This window comes from Sphaerodactylus townsendi, linkage group LG16 (genome assembly GCF_021028975.2).
Source record: "Sphaerodactylus townsendi isolate TG3544 linkage group LG16, MPM_Stown_v2.3, whole genome shotgun sequence".
Lineage (NCBI taxonomy): Eukaryota > Metazoa > Chordata > Lepidosauria > Squamata > Sphaerodactylidae > Sphaerodactylus > Sphaerodactylus townsendi.
The window spans coordinates 26768197-26792967 of record NC_059440.1 but is presented as its reverse complement, the minus strand read 5'-3'; the positions used below and the strand labels follow the sequence as shown (position 1 = coordinate 26792967).

Sequence of the window (24771 nt, the reverse complement as noted above, 5' to 3'; positions counted from 1 at the left end):
TAGCAAGACAAGATTGCTCAGAAAAGTATCTTCTGTCAGCCATCCCTCTGTAGTACGGGGGAAATTATATTAGTCTGCCCTTCAAGGTTGTTGTAAGCATTAGGGAAGTCATGAACGTATTTTTAAGCACTACCCAGGGGATGGGGAGGCTGATTGTAACAGCCCCTCTGGGCTGCCCCAAACCTTGTGCCTGAATATCTTGAGGAGGGGTTGGCACAGTGGTAGAGCAGCTGCGTGGCATGTGGGTGACCCGGTTCAGTCTTGTAAGCATCTCCAGTTAAAAGGATCCAGGAGGTCAAAAGTGCATGATGCTGGCAGAGGATGATGGGAACTGTAGTCCATAACATCTGGAGGGCCGCAAGTTTGACACCTATGCAGTAGAAAAGTGATGGCGAACCTATGGCACGGGTGCCAGAGGTGGCACACAGAGTCCTCTCTGTGAACGCAGCCTTACACAGGGAAGTTAGATCATGTGGGGGATGGAAAATCACCACCACCACCCCACACACATCTAGGCTGGCCTGGGTCACTGAGCCGCGACATGCGCCTCGCGGTGGCAGGAGGTCTCGGCTGGGGCCTGGTGCCTGTGCTCAGGGTGGCTGCTGCCAGGGAGGCGCAGAGGAGGGCAAGAGATGCTAGAGAGGCATGAAATGATTAGCGTCGCGGGACTTGCTGGAGGCTAGAGCAGGCTGGCCCCTACTCAAGTGGGTGTGGCAGAGGAAAAGAGAGCCAACCGGTTTTTTCTACACGAAAACCTCAGCATTCAGGTTAAATTGCCGGGTTGGCACTTTGCAATAAATAAGTGGAGTTTGGGTTGCAATTTGGGCTCTTGGTCTCAAAAAGGTGCGCCATCACTGCAGTGGAAGGTGGCTTCATGTGTATCATGTGTACCTTTCAGCAGGACTGGGCAGGCAGAAGGGGCCCAGGAAGGAGATAGAACTGATATTTTCACCCAGAAGAGGAACTCAACTCCTCTTTCCTCCAGTGCCGATCGACACCCCTCAATACACAGCCAACTTGTCTGCAGTTCCATTCAAGACAACTTCCTGAGCTTCCCCCGCTCCCAGGAGAAACATTCTAACCTTCAGCTCCTAACTCTCTAAGAGCCATCTCTGCCTGGCCATTCATGCACAAAAGAAGCCCTAAATAATACATTGAAACCATCTGGCGGGGAGGCTTTTGATGCCCATTCGTTCTGACAGAGCTGAGCCCCCTCCCCCACTTATACCGGCGAGCCCCGGCTGGTAGCTGCTCTCCAGAGGAGAACTGAAACCCACCCTCAGCTGGTTTTGCCCCTCCAAGCTGCCTGAATGGAGCATGGCGCTTGGCTCTCATCTCTGTTTGGGTTTGGGTGGGGGCATCGGCCACTTGCGTGCGGTTTTTTCCCTTTGCGCCAGCCTCTGTCTCCTCCTGTAGCATTTTCTGCCCAGCCAGACCAGATCTGCCCATGCGCACTGCCAACTAGGACAAGTCTCCCTAAGTCTCCGCAAACCCTTGGGGGTCTCCTCCTTTTGACTTTGGGAGGCTTGGGGCCTGATTTCACCCTGGCTTTTTCTGTCAGGGTCGCTTACACAAGGGGCGTGTGTGTGTGTCCTTCAGGACAAATCTGTCAAATTTGCTAGCAGAAGGATTTATTTTCAGCTTTAAAAAAAGCCCACACAATTTATCCATGAATAGAAAACAAATATATTCTGTGCAGGGAAGTTGAGGAAATGTGAGGATGCTTCCAAAATGCTTCTAGTGTAGTGGTTAAGAGCAAAAGCACTCTAATCTGGAGAACTGGGTTTGATTCTGCCACTTGAGCTGTGCCACTTGAGCTGTGGAGGCTTATCGGGGGAACCAGATTAGCTTGTGCACTCCAACACATGCCAGCTGGGTGACCTTGGGCTAGTTACAGTTCTTCGGAGCTCCCTCAGCCCCACCCCAGCTCAAGTGGCAGAGCGGGGAATCAAACCCAGTTCCCAAGATTAGAGTGCACCTGCTCTTAACCACTACACCAGGCTGCCTTGCTCATAGCCAAGAAGACCTGGCCTGCTTGACCCTGGGGGGCTCCAGGAATAACTCCATCATCCCCATCCAGTAATGCTTGCAGTGCTTTTAACTGTGGAAAGACGACCCAAGAGAAGGGAAGGAACTGAGAGCTGTGGTCAACTGTGCATGACCCAAATCCTGCGATTAATTGTAGCAACTCTCCTAAGCCTTTGGCACAGTCCGCACCCTCTTAACTGAAGCCACCGGCAACTGGGGTTGGGGGGGGGGGGGGGGGCTGGTTCATCTCCTGTTTATCTGTCCTCTTTCTTTCTCCCTTGCCCGTGTCATATTTTAGTTTGGTGTCTCCACGGGGCTGGGGACCTGTTGCCTCGTCCCCTGCCACGAGCTATGCAGGATGATGGGGGCTGTACAAATAATAACTGTCATCGACAGCAACAATAAGAATGCTGGATTTCAGGAGAAGGAAAATGCAGGGCAGACTGGCTTAAACAAAACGAACAGCACCAAAGAAATCTGCTTAACCTCAGGGGGGTGGGGAGAAGCCCGGTGTCGGAGAGCATGAGCCACCTGGGTTTCTCTCTCAGCCATGCACAGCCCGGAGAACTGTGGACCTTTAGCACCTGCAGTCCCCTCTGAGGTGTTATGGGTTTTCCAGGCTGTATGGCTGTATTCCGGGAGCATTTCCTCCTGATGTTTCGTCTGCATTGTGGCTGGAATCCTCTGAAGATGCCAGCCACAGATGCAGGCGGAACGTCAGGAGAAAATGCTACCAGAACACGGCCATACAGCCCGGAAAACCCACCACACCCTAATGATTCCAGCTGTGAAAGCCTTTGACAATGCACAATCCTTTCTGACCTTACATTGCGCATTAATTTCCTGATTTGAATCCCTGCAGAGATCCCAGGGCGGGGGCTTTGACCCAACTCAGGGAAACGCACAGAGCATTTATGCGCTTGGAAGCAAGAGGAGAGCCGAAGGGGGAGATATTTTCAAAGTCATCTGGTCAGGAAGCTTTTCAAAGGCGAAGGCCGCAAGCAGTTGCGAATGAGCACTTCGTATCCAAAAATCAGAATGTTGCAAGAGGGTTTTTTTTTTAAACAGCCACGGATACGTTTCCCCTTCCAAATCCCCCCCTCCCCTCTTTAATCCTTCTTCCTAAAGACCTCACAGAGAAATCAAACATTCTGGTACCCAATTAAGGAACCGCAGTGAACCAGGAAACGAGTGTGAATAAGGACATACAAAATTCTATGCTTAAACGGGATGACTCATTGCCGTCCGGCACAAGTCGCTCACGCGCTTTCTAAGCGGTAAAATTTGCCGACATCTCCTTCCCTTCCTCGCTAATGAGGTTTAGTTTCTATTTTTCATCATAGAATCATAGAGTTGGAAGAGACCCCAAGGGCCATCAATTCCAACCCCCTGCAATGCAGGAACACGCCATCAAAGCACTCCTGACAGGTGGCCACCAAGCCTCTCTTTAAAAACCTCCAAAGAAGGAAACTGCACTGCACGCCGAGGTGGTGCATTCCACTGTCAAACAGCCCTGACTGTCAGGAAGTTTTTCCTGATGTTTAGATGGAATCTCTGTTCCTTCACCTTGAACCCATGACGCCTGGTCCTCCTAGTCTCTGGAGTAGCAGAAAACAAGCTTGCTCCCTCACCAATATGACATGATATCCCTTCAAATATCTAAACGTGGCTATCATGTCACCTCCTGACCTTCTCTTCACCAAATGAAACATCCCCACCTCCCTCAGTCTCTCCTCATAGGACCTGGAGCTTTGACCATTTTGGTTGCCCTCCTTGTTCCAGCTCGTCAATGTCCTACTTGAATTGGCTTCAGGGAGGAGAGATGTAACCACTCAAATCTTCAAATGGGAGAGGAGGCAGCGTGTGTCGTTTTTATGGTGCAATGCCATAGCCCAGTGGTGGCGAACCTATGGCACTCCAGATGTTCATGGACTACAATTCCCATCAGCCCCTGCCAGCATGGCCAATTGGCTGATGGAAATTGTAGTCCATGAACATCTGGAGTGCCATAGGTTCGCCACCACAGCCATAGCCTATCATCTCCAGCCACCCCCTGGAGGTTGGCCACTCTAGAGAGTGAGGCCTAAATTGTCCCCCCCCCCCAACAGGCTGCCAACATGGCAAGGCAGCCATGTAGCAAGCAGAAAAGAGGGCAGCTGGGGGAGCTCAGCCAGTCATTTCCCGGTGGTGCTCACTCCCATGTCAGCGGTGCGCATTTGCAGACACCTCGCATTAAGCTCTTTGCCGCCTTCTCCCCAGGTGGCTGCCGTCCAGGGTCAGCCGTGTCGCTCAGCACTAATCGGAAGCAAATGGCTGATGAATAATTAAGTGCCGAAGAAAGCCGCTCTGGAGTGATGCAATCCAAGCCGCACCCTCCGCCTTTGGTTTTTAGGTGCAATTTCTTTGCACGCGGTCCCCCCCCACCTCACCCCGTTGCACACCTTGCAATATAAAGAATGAACAAATCACGGAACTTAGAGGACTGCCATTTGTTCCAAGTTCAAAATTGTTCACAGGCCTGCAGGGCTAAGTCCTGTTACATGGCTCTGCAAAGCTGTGTCTTTCTTCTCGGCTGATGTTTTCCACTGGACTATAATGTAACGTGTTCATAAAATTCTTGTTTTGAACACAGGGAAGGCAGTTGTGTTGACTTAACTGGGGACATCCCGCCTGAAGTATTTTCATTCTTCCTTCCTTCCCTAAAAATGGAGCTTATTGCCTGTTTTCCCCTCAACAGACTAACCCGTTGCCTCTGTCCGGAATATCTTTCTTGGACTAATCGAATAATTGTTGTAAGCTGTCGATTGCTTAGATTGTACATTTCTCTGCAACCGGCTACATGCCAAACAATATCATCTTGTTAATGCAGGTTATATTTTCCCCCCAGCTTCGGTGAAATAGAAGATCTTTCCGATAACTCCTGTTCTGGCATCGATAACACCTGCTCCATAAACCCGTCTAGATAGACCACAAACTTGCAGCTCATTCCTGTATTGGATGACCCCTGACAAAAAGCTGGATGGAGTCAGAGAAACCATGTGGGTCGAAGACAGTTTGTTTTCTAATTTTAATCCGCAGTACGTAGTTTTTGCATCTTTCCTTTAAGGAGATCGAGTGTGCGATGGCCCCTCTTCCCACAAGCCGGTGAGATCAGTTAGGTGAAGTAGTAAGATTTAAGGTCGCTACTGTTTGAGTTTCCTGAGGATTTGGAGTCCATCTCATTGGCCCTTTTAGGCCAAGCTTAAGGGACTACAGCAGTGATGGCGAACCTTTTCGAGACCGAGTGCCAAAACTGCAACCCAAAACACACGTATTTATCGCAAAGTGCCAACACGGCAATTTAACCTAAATACTGAGGTTTTAGTTTAGAAAAAATGGTTGGCTCCGAGGCATGCGTTACTCAGGAGTAAGCTTGGTGGTAGTCGGTGGCTTTGCTTTGAAGCAACTGTGCAACTCTTCCAATCGGTGAATTTAGGAGGATTTACTCAGAAGCAAGCCCCATTGCCAGCAACCGAGCTTACTCCCAGGTAAAGGGTCACGCTTTTGTTCTTTGCATGAAGATCAGTGGGGTTTAACACTGCTTCCCCAAAACTAGGTCTTAGGCTTAATGCTAATAATCGAGCTCAGCAGCCCAGGCCAGCCTAGATGTGGGGGAGGGCACTCTGTTTGTGCGTGCCCACAGAGAAGGCTCTGAGTGCCACCTCTGGCACCCGTGCCATAGGTTCGCCACCACTGGACTACAGCATCAAGGGAGGGAACGTCTTCTTAGCTACACAAACAGCTAGCTGAACTTCTGTCTTCTTGTCTGAAGGTATACCAGAGATAAGAGCCTTCTATGGGATTTGGAAACTGCTCAGAATGTGGTATCACTTTTTTCCTTACTTAAATGATATTTTGGGGCTGTCGTGGGTTTTGTTGGCTGTGTGGCCGTGGTCTGGTAGTTTTTGCTCCTAATGTTTCGCCTGCACGCAGCTGTGTTTTTTATCTCACCATGACTGTACCTCTGAAGATGCCAGCCACGGAAGCGGGTGAAACGTTAGGTGCAAAAACTACCAGACCACGCTCACGCAGCCGGGAAAACCCACAACAGCCCATCGATTCTGGCCGTGAAAGCCTTCGACATTAAACGGTATTTGGTTTAAATTGCCTTTTCAAGTCACTTTGGGTCCCCATCGGGAAGAAAAGCAGAGAAATAAACTGCCTCAACAAATCAGATCAAGCAAGCATTTCTTTGGGGAAGAGATGGATGTGAATGTGAATCTGGGATTTTCATTTGGTGCACACACAGGAGGGGAGAAGGCAGGCGGGAGGCGCTTTTCAACGGCCAGATGTTAGAATCTCACAGATCTGCCAATCAAGGACTGGTTGGCCTAACACCCCCCCCCCCCTTCCTGGCAGGAGGGAGGGAAACTGCATATTGTCTCAACATCTGTTCCCAAGGAGGTGGTCTGTCTCACTGAACCATTTAAAAAGAAATACTGGGCATATCCGATTCAAACGGCACAAACGCTATTCACGCTTTGGAGGTTCGTTTAATGGGGGCAGCACTCCTACGCCGTTGGCTACTTCAGAGGGGGAAAAAAATAGATGCTAACGCTTCACACGTGCAACGAAAGAAGATGGTAAAATGGGCTGCGGCTCTTCAGGCAGCAAGCGAAAGACATTTGGGAAGGCACCCCATCTGTTAAAATCTCCTTGCAAATAGAAAAGCAGCCCGGCAAAACAGAGCAGGCAGTTTGCAGAGGGATTTAGTGCAGGGTAGATGCCGCCTTTAAAAAGACAAAATACTTGCGGAAACCCCTAAACGGGATTTTTTTTTAAAATCTAGAAGAGTAATTGCAAGTAGGGGCTCAGCGATGGGGCATTTTTTATATATATACAAAGACTCCAAAGGTCCCAGTCAGAAAACCTTCCCCCTCCCAATCAAAGAATAAGTCATGGTGCATTGTGGGTAGAGGACAGACACACCTGGAAGGTGCACAGGTAAATGAAACCCGTTGTCCGTTAAAGCTGCAACTCTAGGCTGGGGGGAAAGCAAAGCAAAAGGCCCAGGAACAGCTCATGTCAAACTGCTTTATTACATCTTAAATAACAGTACATTTTAATATAGTATCTATCTTGCATCCAGCTTTCTTGAAGTACACTGACTTTAAAATTAAATACAAAAGGTGAAGAAGGATACAAGGGTGTGGTGTAAGCTCTACGGAGAATAGTTTCATTGGGGGGGGGGAAAGGGGAAGGGAAGGGGATTTTTCATTTTTATTTTCATTATTTATTTATTTTTGAAATGCCAAATCCAGGCCTAAAAACGCACGATTACAACACATTGTATACAGAATGTTGCAGAGGGATTGGGGGGCGGGGGGGTTACCAGAGTGGAGAAAAACCACAGCCATAGCAAGGGGGAGGTTTTGATAGACAGAGGAGAAAAGTTTGACAGAACAATTTTTTACTCTTTAAAAGGGCTTTTTTTTCTGTCAGGGTTTTCTTTCCTTCCCGTTTTCAAAAACCAGGTCAGGTAAAGCCTGACTTGAAGGAATCCAAAGAGAAAGAACACCCCAAAATCAAAAGGCATCGTTGGTTACAGCCAACTGGCCGCTGAGAATTTAAATTTAGAGAGAACTGCCTGTTATTCCCTTCTCTTCCGCACCCCAGAATCAAATCTACAGCACAAGCTGACCAGGCAATTAAGCAAAAATTGACAACAGTGGCTTCTCAAAGCTACTGCGGGGTGTGCATAGATTGGCATTTTTCGTTCCTCGATAAATTTTTACGCATAATGCAGCGACAGAAAATCAGGAATGTGGCAACGGTTACGGTTTGTTTATTTATTTTTTTTGAAGGGGGAAAAAAAACAAAACAAAACCGGGTTATTCTTTTAAAGAAAAAAACACGTTGGAAGGACACGGTCAGCCTCATTTGCACATCAGCGTTTCTACAGCATGCGATTCTAAAGAGTAATTCAAACCCAGTATGGCAAACAGGAAAAAAAAATCCTTTCCATTGTTCTCATTTAACTTAGAAAGTTCAAGATCATTATTTTCAAAAACATTAATTTGTACATTGTTTCATACACAAAGAATTTATGGAATAGCCAAGCGCTGAACAGGTTTTCTCTTTGCAAAATACAAACCCGCTACCCAACAGAACCTTATTTGTTAAGATCGTGGAGTAGTGTTGGGGTATAATTTGCCCTCCAGTTGGGCATTATTGAATCCAAACTATGCCAAAAATATAGGAGTAGGAATAATAATAATGAGTGAGGCAGGGTGGGGTGGAAAAATCTAGAGTTTGCATTTTGTTACCCATAAAAAGGTGAAAATTTTCTTTTAAACATTCAAGACCATGTACAGCGTGTGCTTGGTTACCTTACTTAACTTTGTCCTATATATGCAGTAATTGTGCAACAATTTGTGACACTAAAGACAGAATTTGTTTTTAAAAAAATGAATTTAGGGACTAAATTTACAGCATTAACAATCCCAGAAGCACTGGGCTTGGACTCCCTTGTATTGACTGTAAAAGCAATTGCGTTTAAAAAATAATAATCAAAGGAAATATGGACAAAGAGTAGATATCGATCCTGCTACAAACACGACTTCAAAATCTGAAAGTGAGAGTAAAACAAAGGCACCCCCACCCCCAACTTAAAAAAACAAAAACAAGTCAATGGTTTTGTAATCTTTAAACTACAGTGAAAGTTAGAAGTTGTCTGTTTCACATTTTTTCCTTTTTTTCTGGACATGCTTACAGAAGTGTGTTTTCTTTAGTTTTCTAGGCGAGAAGTGGTCCCTAAAAGAATGCACAATATATATTTTTTTATTTTTAACTTCTTTCACTATTTGTATGTAACCACAGAGATTCTTCTTTTAGGAGATAATTGTGCTCTTCGTTTCGGCAACAGGAGGTGGGAAAGATCTTGCCCTTTGGTGGCTAGGTAGCACGGGGGGGGCGGGGATGGGGAGGGGTCCAAGTTAGTACGGTTGGATTGGATACGTTATTTTAAATTTTCAACTGTGTTGGAAATGTCTTCCAGTCAGCGTGGAGTCTGCTGCTATTCTGACATACAAATACACACACATACAAAAAAAGAGAGCTTGGTTAAGATTGACAAAGCCCAGGGTAACAACAAGTTTCAGAGTTAACCCAATAAACTTTCTTTCCCCTCCAATTAACTGTAGGGCTAGTTTATGGAAAGGCAATTGTTTTGGACCTGGCCTATCAAAAAACAGCTTTCAAGAATGCTGACAGTGGGGTAACCCTTTCTAAAATCTTTTCTGGCATATAAGTGGCTGGGGATTTATACCCATAAAGAACCAGAGGCATTACGAGTAGCAGGCAACAAAGATAGAGGGGGGTAGGGGTGGTCAGAACAGATGGAGCAGTCTGCCAAAAAGCCTCGGAGGAATATGTTTGCATCCCAAGAAGCAAAGGTGCAAACAGGTATCCTGAACCGCAAAGGAACCTTGTCCCAAACCAAATGAAACTAACCAAATATGAGGTTTTCCACAATTAAGAAAATATACAGTGGACGTTGGAGCAGCCTGTCTGTTGCTCAGGGTCAATGAACTGTCTTCCAGCCTAGACACGCCTGGTGGATCTGAGCCATGCTCCATTGGCACTCTGGTGCCCCACCAAAGTGAAAGGGAACTGTGCAAGAGCAAAGGTCTGCTTTTGTGAAAGCCCTTGTGAAAAGGAGGGTGGACTGAACTGCTCAACGTGTGTGGGGGGAGAATCTTCTCTCTCCTCCCCCCCCCGACCTTTCAGAGAAGAGACTCTTCCAAATCGTCATTGAATTCATTGTTCCCTGCCGAGCTAACACACACATTTCATTCCAGGAGGGGGGTGGGGTTAAAAAAAGAGCACTCTATGCTCTTAGCCTGCACGGACTTTTGATACAGCATTCCTTCTCTCGCCATAATAAATGAAATCAAGAGTACCAAGCAAGCTTTATTTACATCGAAGAGGTGTCACTTTCTTGTCGCCTCTCACTGACAAAACTTTTTCAAAACTTTTCTAAAACTCCAGGTGGACATTCACATGCAGGTAAAAGTACAAGGCACAGCCACGGGAGTTCAGCATCGTCCTCTGCAGACTGGAAGGGGAGGCTTGTTTGGGGTGGCCCCGCACAAGCTTCTCCAAAAGGCTGCACAGGAGCAAGGACTGAAGGGTCAAGGAGGGGGAGGAGGAACAGTGAACGTGTGTGCAGGAAGTGATGGCCGTTGTGCAATCGGAAACGGGTTGGGGAGGCCTGTTCTAGATCTTGCCAGTCCGTGCAATAATGCCCCTCACCCACCCGTCTGTTCAAAATACCTACAGACTTTAGTTCCAGATCTTGAGGAAGCTGTCCCACGATCCTGTGGCCACGGCCATGCCGTCGTCAGTCACGCCTAAGCAACTGACACGATTGTCGTGGCCAGCTAGGACACCTGGAAGTCAGAAAAGGAAAGGGAGTAGAAAGAGATGAGAAACAGAAGGGCAATTGTTTCAAGAGCTGCTAAGTTCTGACGCAACCACTGTTACCAGAAAGATTCAGAGGGCAATCAGGAACAGACATTGGGATTTCCGGTTCCCTCCTCAAGGCTGCTGGGATTTAAAAAGTGCTTTTGGCTGGTTACATGAAGATGCACCTGTTTAATTCTGAGCTCGAGGGTTCTTTTACAGGTAGCTGAAAAGTTTCTTCATGTACAAAAGCTTCCCTGTTAACTTCAAAGAGTAAACCCCACAGCTTCTAGAATGCTTAAGTTGTGTCTGTGATTAAACTCACAGAAAAGTTCTTGAGCAACAGTAACTCCGCAAGCCCATTGGAGCAGGCACAATGCTTTCAGCTGGGGGTAACCGGAGGTGCAAATGGCATCTGCCACTCAGCATTCTATCTAGCTGGCATACTCAGGACGAAGCTATCAGGGTATGGTTTAAAAGGTATCCCCAAATACACACTTACATCCAACAGCAAGCTTGGAGGCCACCGTTTTAACAGTTCCTTTGCCAAGTTTTTGGGAAGTGTTATTACAGACTTTCCATATAAAATATGAATAGCGCAACGACAACATTGTGCCACTCTGTAATCCATTAGAGCCACTGAAATGTCAAGGAAGGCTCCAATCCGAGCCAGCAGCCTCCACACTTCAAGCAATAAAAAACTCTACGCTTCTTGAGCTCCAGAGCCAAAATGTTCAACTACAAGGGGGCTGATAGCATCTTGAAAAATTTATGTCGCTGCACAGTTGGGGATGGGGAGATGCAAATGCGTCACATAATCATCACTGGTGTGTTTACGAGCCAAGCAGAAGGGAAAATAAGCAGCCTTTTTGACTACTTAGTATGATCAGTCAGGATACTGAAGAAAGCAAAAAAGATCAAAGGAACGGTTTGGAAAAGGAACGGTTGTAACTTGTGCAACCCTGATCGTCAATAGCATCTCATTTTTTAAGGGTCACTTTTCTAGCTTTGGTCTTCTAGCTCTTCTTTCCTCACCCCAAAATTCCTGACTGGTGGTTTTAAATATACAGTCCCACACTTGGCACTGATTTTTTAAAAAAGAATCTGTTTTCCTCTTCATAAAAGAATGACTGATGAATAAGAATTCCTTTGGGAATTAGTAACTCTGCTCCCAAGCTTCCTCCATCTCTCATTCATGATGGTGGAAAAAGTAGATCAGAAATACCAAACAAGACAAGTACAATTCTCTCAATTTCATGGGCATGGATTCTGTGACTGTGAAACTCTTCGGCTTTCCTCCTCGTGAGGATAGCAAATCCTTGCCAAGTTGTGTGTCACATTAGTACACAAGAGGCAAAAGCTTTGAAATGTATTTGTAACGTTTATCGGTAAGCATAAATAATTGCTATTCAGAGGAGGGGAAATGTGCTAAGCAAAGTATTTAGGATTATAAAATCAGCAGCTACGAATCATTACCAGATGTCAGTTAACCGCCGCCTTTAAAAAAAAAGAAGTGGTGTCAATGTCCAGAGGAATACTAAACAGCTTTAAGAAGCGCCGAACAGCACAGCGGCCGACTCGCTGCCTGAGTCATCTCGAGGAAATACTGACACAGTAATATCACGCAGGTGCTTGGGTTCTTAATAAAGCTGGAAAGCTGCAGGCCTTGTGATGTACATGACACGGAACATGTGTGCATACTTAGCTGCATGTGCCCCGCACACCCACGCACATGCAAACACACAGGGATCTGGTCTGATTTGAGAGAAACCGAGAAGAATGAGTCAAAATAATGCTATGCTGCTGCACTGCTTAAATTTAAGACTATCCCTACTCTGTACAGAAATTTGATTTCCTTGAGAAGAAGGCTCCAATACGCTGACTTCTAGTCCTCGTGCATGCGAGGGAAAAGCAAAATTGGGTGCCTCAGGACGGGGTGTCTAGTTTACCAGAAACTGGTTGTCCCACACAGAGGCCTCCACAGACCCAAAGCGTTCCATGCGGCTCTTTCTCCTGCCTTTTCCCACCACGTTACCTCATGAATATCAAAAAAGCATCCATCTGAACCAACGGAGCCCACGCATGCAAATCTGTACAATCAACCCTCAGCCCAGCTTTTAAAAATCTGAACGGCAATTAGCGCTCGAAAAGACAAGTGCAGGGTCATTAAGATTTCCATTTGGTATAACTTTAGCCCGTTATATGGGTGTTTATATCTAGCATGTTGTACTCCCCCTTCAAACCCCGCCCCCCCTGGACCATCATCAGTCATGAACAGATCCATCTCAGTAAATAACGGTGTTACATGGATGCGGTTCCTTTCCCCTGCTGAAGTGATGCAGCACAGCATGAGCTGCACCGTGTGATTTTTCTGACTGTGCCAGCTCGGGTCTCGGGTCTGTGCTGCCTGCCCACCTGGCCCCTTCCATTCTTGCGTTCCCCTTGACCCTCCTTCCTTTGGACTGCTGGGGTCAAGGACCACTCCTCTGCAGCCCCCGGCCTCCAAGCGACTCACGACTTACCTGCTCTGTCAGCTTTGAGCGTGTCCCACACATTGCAGTTGAAGTCATCGTAGCCAGCTAGGAGGAGCCGCCCACTCTTGGAGAACGCTACAGAGGTGATGCCACAGATGATGTTGTCATGGGAATAAACCATTAGCTCCTGGTCGGCACGGAGATCGAAGAGCCGGCAGGTAGCATCATCTGAGCCGGTGGCAAACGCATTTCCGTTGGGGAAGAACTGGAGGGAAACAAAGGGGATGAACATCTGTCATGCCTGCGGGAGCGCCTAAGTCAGGGGTAGTCAACCTATGGTGCTCCAGATATTCATGGACTACAATTCCCATCAGCCAATTGGTCGTGCTGGCAGGGGCTGATGGGAATTGTACTCCATGAACATCTGGAGCACCATAGGTAGGCCACACCTAGCTAAGTGAGTAATAATTTTATTTGTTCATATCATTTTGAAAATCATACAAAATTAACATGCTTCTCTAATTCTTAGGTATTGGGCCTTACTAAAGGATTTCCAAGACCAAATCTACCAGAGTTTGGTTAGCCCAAGCCAAAATAATGTGCATGTTGTTAAGTTTTATTGTTTAAATAATAATAATAAAAAAAGATTGCCCAAGCCACAATATAGTGGATGATTGGTGATAAACAAATGTGTAAGTTGGTATGATTTTTTTGTTTAAACAACTAAAAAGATTTCTTTGCATTGTAAACATTGCAGTCTTTTGTAAGTTTGAATGATTTATTTTGGTGAAAGATTAGGGGAAGCATTTCTGTATCTGAATTATAAAGATTGGAAAATTATCATTGTCTTGGGACAAGTGCATTAGCCTTTTGGGTGTAAAAGTGGTTTGACTGTACTTAAGTGCATAAAGAGGTTGTGGTAGGTTTTCCGGGCTGTGTGGCCGTGGTGTGGTGGATCTTGTTCCTAACGTATCGCCTGCATCTGTGGCTGGCATCTTCAGAGGTGTATCACAGAGGGAAGTCTGTTACAGATGCCAGCCACAGATGCAGGTGAAACGTTAGGAACAAGATCCACCACACCACGGCCACACAGCCTGGAAAACCCGCCACAACCAGTTGAATCTGGCAGTGAAAGCCTTCGAGAACTCATAAAGAGGTTTTGACAATAGTTGCAAAGCTATCTGCTCTCCCCTCAAGAAGCCCTTCATAATGAGCATGTGTCCGCCATGAACAGAAGGGCAAGCGCCCTTGAAATTCCATTTCCCCCACCCAAAAAACTTCCTACGTACACATATGGCGTTGATGTCGGACTCATGGCCGGTGAAGGTTTGCCGGCACATCCCTTCTCGGACATCCCACAGCTTTGCGGAGGCATCGCAGGCACCAGAAACGAAACACTTGGAATCAGGAGCGAGGGACAGGCTCATAACATCTCCAGTGTGACCAGTAAACGTGGTGGTTTGTTGGCCAGTTTCTATGTCCCACAGGGCGCTAAGAGTGGAAGGGTTAAAAGAAAAGCAACAACCTGAGAAGACGACCCCCGGATTATAATAATTAGCACGCGCAGACAAAAGAATCCTTCTTCCACATAAAAAATTAGCACGTCGGGAGAAGTCTATGTAACAGCCAACCTCTGTGCTTTGCTAGTTTCTGAACTGCAGAATGATTTCCAAGGGGTTGGTGGAGAATCCACCACCACCTGAGCCTTCATTTGCAGTCAAAGGAGTACAGTCTGAACAGGGAAATAAGACCGGACATCGGGGGACCATCTTGCGAGGAGCTACAGCTGAATCAGAGGGACAATGAACTGGAGACTTTGTAGCTCACAACTCAGCTTTTCAGCCACTATACTAGAAATAAAACTCTAGAGGTGGACCTGGGCCCGTCAGCAACTTCTAGCTGGCTTTACTTGACAAGTTTATTGCAATTGTATGTGTGTATGGCGGGGTGGGGTGGGGTGGTTGATTAACGCATACTGCCTGAGCTCTTTGGGAGGAAGGGTAGGATTTTAAAAAAATAAAATAAATGAAAATTATGCAGTCTACATCATAGAAGAAGAAGAAGAAAAGTTTGGATTTATATCCCCCCTTTCTCTCCTGCAGGAGACTCAAAGGGGCTTACAATCTCCTTGCCCTTCCCCACTCACAACAAACACCCTGTGAGATAGGTGGGGCTGAGGGGGCTCCGAGAAGCTGTGACTAGCCCCAGGTCACCCAGCTGGCGTGTGTGGGAGTGTACAGGGTGATCTGAATTCCCCAGATAAGCCTCCACAACTCAAGCGGCAGAGCTGAGAATCAAACCCGGTTCCTCCAGATTAGATACACGAGCTCTTAGCCTCCTACGCTACTGCTGCTCCTAGAGGCCAAACAGAAACCAAACATGTCAGAAACTGTTTGGCATAGAGGCCAAACAGAAACCAAACATGTTATAGAGGCCAAACAAGTTGGTCATGCTGGCAGGGGCTGATGGGAATCGTAGTTCAGGACCATCTGGGGCGCCAGAGTTGGACACCCCTGCCTTAGACCCACAGCAAGAAGCACTGGTCTAGCTGACAACTTTAGGACTCTTCCTGCCCCCAATTCCTGCTTCCTTCTGCTGAATTTGTGGATCGAACCTCAGCCGCCACTTGAAGTGGGCTGGCAACTGCCAAGACATTATGCGGCATTGACCTCCAATCATGGGCCCTGAAGGACATTCTGCACGAGCCCCTCACGCAATGCAGATTTACACCAGCACTGGTGTCAGGGAAGGTTTTGCTTCATAATATGAAAGCACAAGTCCCTCTCAATAGAACTGCTGCCGGCCTAGCCTTACCAAGTGGTATCTCCGGAGCTGGTAACGATCTGGTTGTCATCCACGAAACGGCAACATGACAAATAGCCTGGAATGGGGAGACAAGAGGGGGGTGGGTGGGAAATGAGCCACACGGATCTCAAAAACATGGCCAATCCCTATTCTGCTCGCACCCAGTGAGTTGGATTATTAACTGCCTGCCTTTCCTTTGGCAAATTGGTCTGAGGCACCTTAATGCGTTACAGGACAGTGATTAATATACTGAAAAAAGAACGGTACAATTGATGCTTAGAATTCACAAGCCGAAAGGGTAAAGGACGGCCACATAACGCGGCCGCTGCTAGAACAATTAGCTGCTTCCCCCCTTCTCCACCTCGACCACCACAGTTTTGGGGTGAGGATATCCACCACAAACAGAGAGGGCAATTCAAGCAGGTGAACGGCTCGAATGGCTCAACCTGCTTTAGGTAGTACAGAGGTAGAGAACTCTGCAGTGTGGCATACGAGCGGCCCGAGGCTGTCAGCATTTCTGACTTTCTACTCAGGTAAACAGGGGTCCTCGTTGCCTGAACATACAAGATTGTTTTCAGAGAAAATTACGTTCTGCCCCAATGTTTGTTAGATTGGATCTTGGTAGTTCTGCCCATTTCCGCTTATATCTTCGTACCAGAGACATGCACATGCAAACATTATTTTAAACTTTTTATTTGTACAAAAATAAGGTAGTACATGAAGCTTGCTTACAACTATTAATGTTTGAACTTGCAGTCTCTTAAATTCTGAGTATGACCTAAACACATTTTGTTCTTCTAAATGTAGTCCTTGTTGTCCAAGGTTATCTGAATCTTTGGTTCATGAAGTCTAAAAAGACATTCCATTTTCTTTCATATTCTGCAGATGGTGTATTATGTACCAAAGGGATCATCTTCGCCATTGCTGTGTAATCTGTTAAGACCCAGGTTTTTTTAAAGCCCACTAGTCATTTCATCCTGTCTTTTGTACCTGTTTTTTTTTTTTTGGGGGGGGGGGGGAGGGGTGCAGGGAGAAGGGACCTCCTTGCAAGATTATCATCCTGGGTCAGAATGCTTTCACCCACTGCCCACTCTCCAAACAAATAATGCCCCCACCAACACACATATAAAGGCTATTATATTTCCCTGACCTTGATAGACCAGGCCGGTCAGAGCTAGTCTGATCTTGGAAGCTAAGCTGGGTCAGCCCTGGTAGTATTTGGATGGGAGACAACCAAGGAATACCAGGGCTATGAAGACAGACAATAGAAAAAACTCCTGAATGTCTCTTGCCTTGAAAAACCCAACAGGAGTCGCTATGTCCGATATGATTTGCTGGCAATACACACACACACTCTCTCTCTCTAGCTTCAAAAAGACTTTTATAGTTGCTCATTTGCCAGGGTTATCACAGCCACCAAGAATCAGTTCCAGCGGTGTATCAGCATCTGCATATTCAAGCTCCTGTAAATTCACTTTTGTTTTTAAAAAATCAAGAACTAGCACCATGCTACAATATGGCTTAATACATTTGTTATTCATTTCATTAGATTGGGAGCTCTGGCTTTGCTGGATTATAAATAACTATTCATTGCTGAGTAACCTGAGTTCCCCTCTGCGAGCCGTTTTCAGAGGGTTCCCTTTAGTCTGTATCAGTAAAGCCTCGCCGCGGCGGAAAGCCAGCAAGACACAGAGCCCGCCTGAGGTTTCCTCTTAAGAACTGCTAAAGGTTTTTCCGGAGCCAAGCTGGCAGCCTCTGGAGGAAGAGGTCTCTGGGCTTGGCCGCACCTCGAGATTTTGTTCTTTTGCGGAGACAAAAGGCAAGCGTAGAGATGAAGCAGTGCTCTAGGGGTTGCAAAATTTGCAAGACGGGACTTCTTCTGAGCCAATTCTTTCCTGCTGCTCTTCTGACGTACTGCTACTAAATCCAGGAGCAAATGGAAAGCGGCAGGGGCACTGCTGAATGTCACAGGCTGTCTCAGCGAACACAAAGATATACTCAACATAATAAATTGGCTGCTTCTCGGTTGACTTTCTTCCCTGCTCTCCAGCCAAAAATTGGTTCCCCATCCAAAATATAATACAACAGAGTTTCAAACAAAGGCACCGTTTGGGAAGGGCGTTCTCAACTGAAGCAGGGTTCAAGAACAACGGAAGGGGGGACAGATTCCTGACTGTTTCCTGCCCTCTCTGTGATGGTCCAATAGATTGAGGTAAACTCTCAAATGGAGCTAGATCCAGACAGGAGTCCATAATGTGGGAAGCTGGTTGCCTGCAAGACGCAGGCATCCCTGAGCAGATCCGGCGCTGTCTCCCTCCCTCCCTGAGCCTAGCTGCATTCCGAAAATAATCTCAACCCTACGAACTTGGAAGTCATTTCATAGTCATCTCCTCTGTCCATGGAATGATCTCTCAGTGACAGGAACTAAGGACACCTAATATGTTTTCAGCTGTCTCAGCCAAACCACATCTCCCAGGATTCTTTGAGAGAAACCGTGACAGTGAAATTGGCACCCATCTGACACACTTTTTAACAGGAACACACATGTATACCTTAAGATCTCACCATGATGGTTCTATGGCCATGCAGTTGAGCCAGAGCCCAACTCATTTCTATTAGTGCTCTCAGAATGCTGACTGCAGTGAAATTTAGCCCCTGGGTTTACTTAAAAGCATCACGGGGGCATAAATCAAGATTTAAAGTCATGGACAAACAGGATTGGGCACTGGATGGCAAAGGAAGGAAATGCTTCAGTCCCTGAAATGTTGTTTACAGGGCAGGATTATTTTCAGTTTACGCAGCACTGCGCTTGGCAACAGCTGACTCCTTTCAAGGGGCTCTGTCACGTTTGGGGAAGTGAAGATAAAGATTTACGGAGCCACTACAAAGACGGAGGGGAGCTACTCATGCTGGCCATTCACATGCTACTGCTCAAAAATCAAACGTTGAACAGAACAGTAAATATAGCCAGTTTGGCAAAAGTTAAGATCTGCAGGCGAGCAGAGTGTAACAGCCCCTTCCAACAGTGTCTTGCATCTGCAGTACAGCACATAACACAATCTCTGTGATAGACCGGTTGGCTGGAATTGGTCATTCAAGCAGACTGCTCAAGGCACTCCTATGAAATATAGTTAAGTTATCCAGCCAAAAAACCCTTCAAAAGCCACTGAATTCTCTTTCAGGTAGTTGCGATAGAAGAAGATTTGGATTTATATCCCACTTGCTCTCCTGTAAGAAGACTCAAAGCGGCTTAGAAGCTCCAGTCCTTCCCCTTCCTCTCCCCACAACAGACCCCTTGTGAGGTAGGTGGGGCTGAGAGAGTTCTGAGAGAAATCTGACTAGCCCAAGGTCACCTAGTAGGGATGTAGGAGTGCAGAAACACATCTGGTTCACCAGATAAGCCTCTGCCACTCAGGTGGAGAAGTGGGGAATCAAACCCGGTTCTCCAGATTAGAATCCACCTGCTCTTAACCACTACACCATGCTGGCTCATGATGTATGAACCAGCATGAGGTGAACCTATGCACCTACAGAGCACAGGAAGTTCTGACCCGCCAGGCCAATGGCTGTTTGCAAGCTCTCGCTTTGTGTTCTCCCATCAGAAGTGGTACATAAATACAAATACCAAGAAAAGCGGAAGAGCACTTTCCCCTTCATGAGCTCCTCAAAGTGGCAACCGTCTGCTACAGATGCATTGAATAACACTGATTGGATGGAGGCTGCCTCCATGCACCACAAGACTGCAAACAGGTTGCCAAGCACTGAACTACAACCAAACAAAAGCAGAGATCTAAGAAAGAACTTAAAAGGTAGAGAACTGCCGTACGAGTGTGTGCAAACATGTGCTGAACTGAAATGTTAGTGCTTTTACAGTTTCACTTACACATTGATTTTAAGATTTATTAAGCTGCTTCGGAGGCCTATCTAGAGAGAAACAGAACAAGAAGGGAAGAGGGGTCCTCCTCACCCATTGAAACATTATTCAATCAACCCAAGAAGATGAGGAATTATCTGCGTACTCCTTTCATGCATGAAGACGTTAAGATAAGAACTGTCAAGAACTTGGAAGCTTCCAAGAGGAAACAGAGAAAGAGACACTGCTTCCACCTGGATTACTTGGTCTTTTGTTTTAAAGCCGGATGGACGAGAGCATCTCGAGGGCTGTCGGAAGACGACACTCACCTGTATGGCCAGCCAGTTCACGGCTGACACGTACGTTGCCCTCGCGTGTTTTCAGGTTGTAGATGGAGCAGATGTTATCGAGACCACCACAGGCCACGTAGTTTCCAGATGGAGCGTACGCACAGGTCATGACCCAGGATGAACGCAGAGGGATGGCATGGACCTGGAGAAGGAAGAACAGACGTTCAGCTGGGCATTTCGCTGGGATCCTGGGCCCCAGGTGGCCACACCACAAGGCAAAGGGATATGGCTGCCCAAGGAAGTCAGTTCTGGGCACTATGAAGGAGAGCAGCCCTCGTGGCCTGGCGGATCTAAGCCACTGGCCAAAGCCCACGCAAGAAGGTTTTCAGTTGCACAGGTGTCAAACAGCATCATGCTGGCAGGGGATGATGGGAACTGTAGTCCACAACATTTGGAGAGATTGGGTGAAACTGAATAGGAGCTGGAGAACAGAACATGTCCCACGATAATTAGAAGGGCATCGCCTGGACACTCTTCTTCAGATATCACACTGCTTGGGACAGAGGTGTGGCAAGGGGGGAAAGTGCCCAGTGCACTGGTGCGTCCTCTGCATTGTCACGCCCTCGCCACACCCCCATAGGGGCGTGCGCCCAGTGCATCGCACCCCCCTTCCCCCGGGAGATAGCCTCTGGCTTGGGATTAACCCTTGACCTGGTGATGATTCAGATCTAAGGTTTGTTTTGTCCCAGGGTTAGGTAATGTATTCTTCTTATGATCTATAGCACAATCAACCTCCTGTTTTTTTTGAGAGCCAGTGTGATGTAGTGGTTAAGAGCCGACGGGCTTTCATTTGGATGGCCGGGTTTGATTCTCTGCACCTCCACAGGAGCGCCAGACTCTTATCTGGTGAACTGGGTTTGTTCACCCACCCCTATACATGAAGTCTGCTGGGTGGCCTTGGGCTGGTCACAGTTCTCACAGAACTCTCTCAGCCTCGCCTGTTGTTGCAGGGAAAGGAAGGGAAAGGAGTTTGTAAAACTTCTCGACAGACTTCTTACAGGAGAGAAAGGCAGGATATAAATCCAAACTCTTCTTTTAACGCTCAATTGGAAGGGGCAGGGGTTGAGAGGACAAAGCCAAGAAGGCTGGATGATCTAACGCATAGGAATGAAACTTTGGCCCTCCAGATGTTCACAGACTACAAATGCTACCAGCCCCTGCCAACATGAGCAATTAGCCATGCTGGCAGGGGATGATGGGAACTGTAGTTTATAAATATCTGGAGGGCCACAGTTTCACACCCCCGAATGATTAGGCCCCATGTCACAAAAAGAATCGCACGCCAATGCCTTAGTTATCATGTGGCATGCAAAAAGGACAAAGGGAAGGGCGCACTCTCACAACATCCAGGAACTAGCTGGATGTTCTTGTCATCGTAACGAGTCTTTAGAACAATCCAAAAATTCCAGGCAATATCATATTTTTGGAGCCAGAATCAGTTCTACAGCTCAGGGGAAATGTCTCCATTCCTAGACGCAAGCATGAAATTTTTAGAAGCCCAGGCAGCTGGGAGTGTTCCAGCTCCAGCTGCACACAGAGCGGGTTAATCATAGATCTTTAAGCCTTCGTTTAGAGCAGAGATGAGCTTTCTGTGGTTGCAAGCTGTACGCAACTCGTCTTACTCCTGTTTTTGTTATGTGCGTGACTGGAGATAACATCGTCACTAAGACTAAAGTGTGAATGAGAAAAGTCCCTAATTCAGATCTTATATCTGCCAGGAACATGCTTCGAAGTGAGTCCAAGCTTGAATCCATCTGCTTTATGGAAATAATAATGCAAATCCACCTTAAAGTTGTTATACTGATTATTGAATTTATGCTTAATGGGTTAACTTGTTAATGCCCTACCTTTTCACCTAATGAGGATCCAAAGGAGTTTATATCATTACCGCTGTTGTTGTTTTTCTGGGCTGTGTGGCCATGGTCTGGTAGTTTTTGCTGCGTGGCCATGACTGCACAGCCCAGAAAACCCACAACAACCAGTTCGTCCCAGCTGTGAAAGCCTTCGACAATACAACTGGTTCTGGTGGGTTTGTGAAAGCCTTCGACTGGTTCTGTGAAAGCCTTCGACAATACATTTCCATAATACAGTTTACATCATTCTCCTCTCCTCCATTTTATCCTCACGGGTTGAGAGAGTGTGACTAGCACAAGTGGAGATTCAAACTAGGATCTCACCAGATCCACGATCTATGGATGTTCCTTTAAAGACTGAACAGCATAAAGGCAGACTATTTTTGCTACCAAGCTAAGAGAGCAGAGCTTACAAAACACACCTCATATGAGAAGGGAGGCAGCTTCAACCTAGAAAGAAACAGATGGCCCCTGAGGCTTACAATACGGTATAATTAGAGAGGGCAACACCATAAAACCAAGCGCTTTAAAAAAATACCCTCAATATTATAAATGGGTTTATCAATTTGACTCTCACACAACTGTTTCATAATGTGCCCTTCAGCAGCTACAAAGAATTTCCTGCTATATCCCAAGAACCTACAGTGGGATCCACACATGTGTGAGGTTTCGGGCGCACCTAGAAGAACTTTTTCTTCTTTGATGTACCGCAACGAACTTTTCCGAAATCAAAATAACTTTCTGACACAGGAAAGTTTGCTGCTGCTTAATCAACAGAAGTTCAAAGTCTCCTTGGAAGCATAAGGACTAATATCTCCTGACCTTAGAAGTTCTGCTTTTCTCATTATTCCTTCTCCTCTCGTTCTCAGCCTCCTCCTGTTTCACATTCACAAGCACTCAAACTGGGGATGCTGCAGGTACATCCAGAGGACAGTTACAAAATAATGTTCTTTATGTTCTGTCGATCAGGGATTAGAGAAAGCAGCACGTGTGGGTTTTCAGCTGCCAATCGTTTATGTGCTCCATTGTTTAAAAAAAATGCAGCTTTTTATAATCAGTAGAGAACATTTAGCTGGCAGCTAACAGAGTGCCCCAAAATGGTTGCTCGTGTTGCATCACTACGAAAGGACGGGTTCCGAAAGGCACCTTTTCTGTGAAGACCGACATCACACCCTGCACAACTGCAAGGCTGCTTAGCTACGGCAGTGCCACTCAAGAGATATTTTTAGACTTGACTTTGTACGTGTAATCTATTCAGAGACTTATGAAAATACTAATCTAAATCTACATTCTGGTTATTGCAGAACCGTCGTCCAATTTCCTGGATTTGATGAATGCTCTCGACTGACGAAACACACGGAACGGGGAAGGAGCGTGCACGCGCAAAAGGAGAAACAGAAATAATGGCCTCTGATTAGATCAGGGGCAGGGAGTTTCCAGTCTATTGAGGACTTCCTTTTAGTGGAGGGGGTTTGCCAGCCTCAAATGGCTGATCTCCTCTGGGGCACGTAAACTGCGCTCGCTTGCTTTGGAGAAGCTTTGGGGAAGGGGGGGGAACCCCCATCACTTTTCACAAAGCTGGCCAGAAGTATGTACAAGGCACCAGAGAAAAAAGTAAAGACCCTCCCAACATTGGGATGCACGCAAGAGTTAGCCCTGTTCTGCACAATGAAGAAGAAGAAGAGTTGGATTTATATCCCCTCCTTTCTCTCCTGCAAGGAGACTCAATGGGGCTAACAAGCTCCTTTCCCTTCCCCACTCACAACAAACACCCTGTGAGGTAGTCCATGAAGATGCGACTGATTTTCAAAAAATCATTTAAAAACAATCTGGGGGTGGGACCTGTGCTTTTCTTGTTTCCCTTCTATTGCCTCATCTCCCAAAGAAGCTAAGCTTGAGTCACCCCTTCAATCATCTTAAGCGCGTCCTCTCCACGGCCTTCCTTGCAAGGTGCATTCAAAGACCCATTTGCAAAGTATCCTGCCTTTGGTTCATTTGTCTTCTTCTAGTCCACCTGCAATTAACCAGCCGGAGTACGCCAACTGCACTCACCTTGTTTGTGGTGTAGCTGTCCCAAATGATAAGCTTGCCGTCCTGTGATGCGCTAACGAGAAGCCTGCAGGTGGGGGGAGAAAGACGCAGGTGTTGAGATAAAGAAAACAAAACCCTGGATGTGCACAAAAGACAAAGTATTCGTTCCAAGAAGACCACCTCTCTAACGATGTCGGCATGTATTGCTTTTCATCATTCGTATGCCTGTATTTTGGGGTGTCCTCTTTACACTAAGGAATCGGGAGTCCCCGATCTACAAAAGGGGGAAATGTGACAGGGCAGGTATCCTACCATTCCATGAACAGGGCATAGAGTTAAGGTGCACTTTTCTCTGTTCCTGCAACTCCTTCGGAACCCATGGAAGAATCATTCCCTTGGTGGGGGGGATGCAGCATGAAAGGACGCGGGATTAAAACTGTTCCACATTCACTGAGGAAAGGGGTCAGTTCCATCCCTTTGACTCTTCTGTCTTCAGCCCACTGACCTGCCCGCCTGTTCTCCCACACCCCGAGGAAAGGAGCGTGAGAAAAAACCTCTGCAAACTGATGGTTGGATTCACACCACTGAGTCTGCTCCGTGAATTTACAGCTGAGCCAGGATCCCAACCCCAGATCTACCCCAACTCAGTGGGTCAAAACGGGGAGATAGCAGACCAAGCGGCAGCATGTGACAAACCGAATTACGCTGGAAGTCCAATGCGGCTGCACTTCTGGCTCACCTGAATACCCAGACCTGATCTCTTCTTGACTTAAGGGTATACAGACTGAGGATTTGGTAAGATGCTTAACTGGAGTACAGATTATTTAACTTGTATAAACAAGCTCAAGTGGATTAATCAGTTTGCTTTCATTAGATTAAAAAGACTCCCTCCAGTAATTTCTGACGATTCCATCGGAAGCAGACAAATTCACAAA

General features: G+C 46.7%; 1 protein-coding gene across 5 annotated transcripts in view; it reads right to left on the bottom strand.

Moving 5' to 3' along the window:
- Positions 1–7087: 7087 nt before the first annotated feature.
- GNB1 (G protein subunit beta 1) overlaps positions 7088–24771 on the bottom strand; it is a 68075-nt gene continuing 50391 nt past the window's right edge. For 3 of the 5 annotated variants that reach the window (XM_048518655.1, XM_048518656.1, XM_048518657.1), the window contains 7 exons: positions 23858–23921; positions 19932–20094; positions 15759–15825; positions 14234–14435; positions 12993–13209; positions 10346–10457; positions 7088–9087 (listed from right to left, as the gene is read on the bottom strand). In XM_048518655.1, the coding sequence (XP_048374612.1) occupies positions 10351–10457; positions 12993–13209; positions 14234–14435; positions 15759–15825; positions 19932–20094; positions 23858–23921 (820 nt within the window). In that variant the 3' untranslated portion in view covers positions 7088–9087; positions 10346–10350. Of the gene's footprint in view, positions 9088–10341; positions 10458–12992; positions 13210–14233; positions 14436–15758; positions 15826–19931; positions 20095–23857; positions 23922–24771 lie in introns of all 5 variants that reach the window. The other 2 variants (XM_048518659.1, XM_048518658.1) reach the window with 2 other exon arrangements.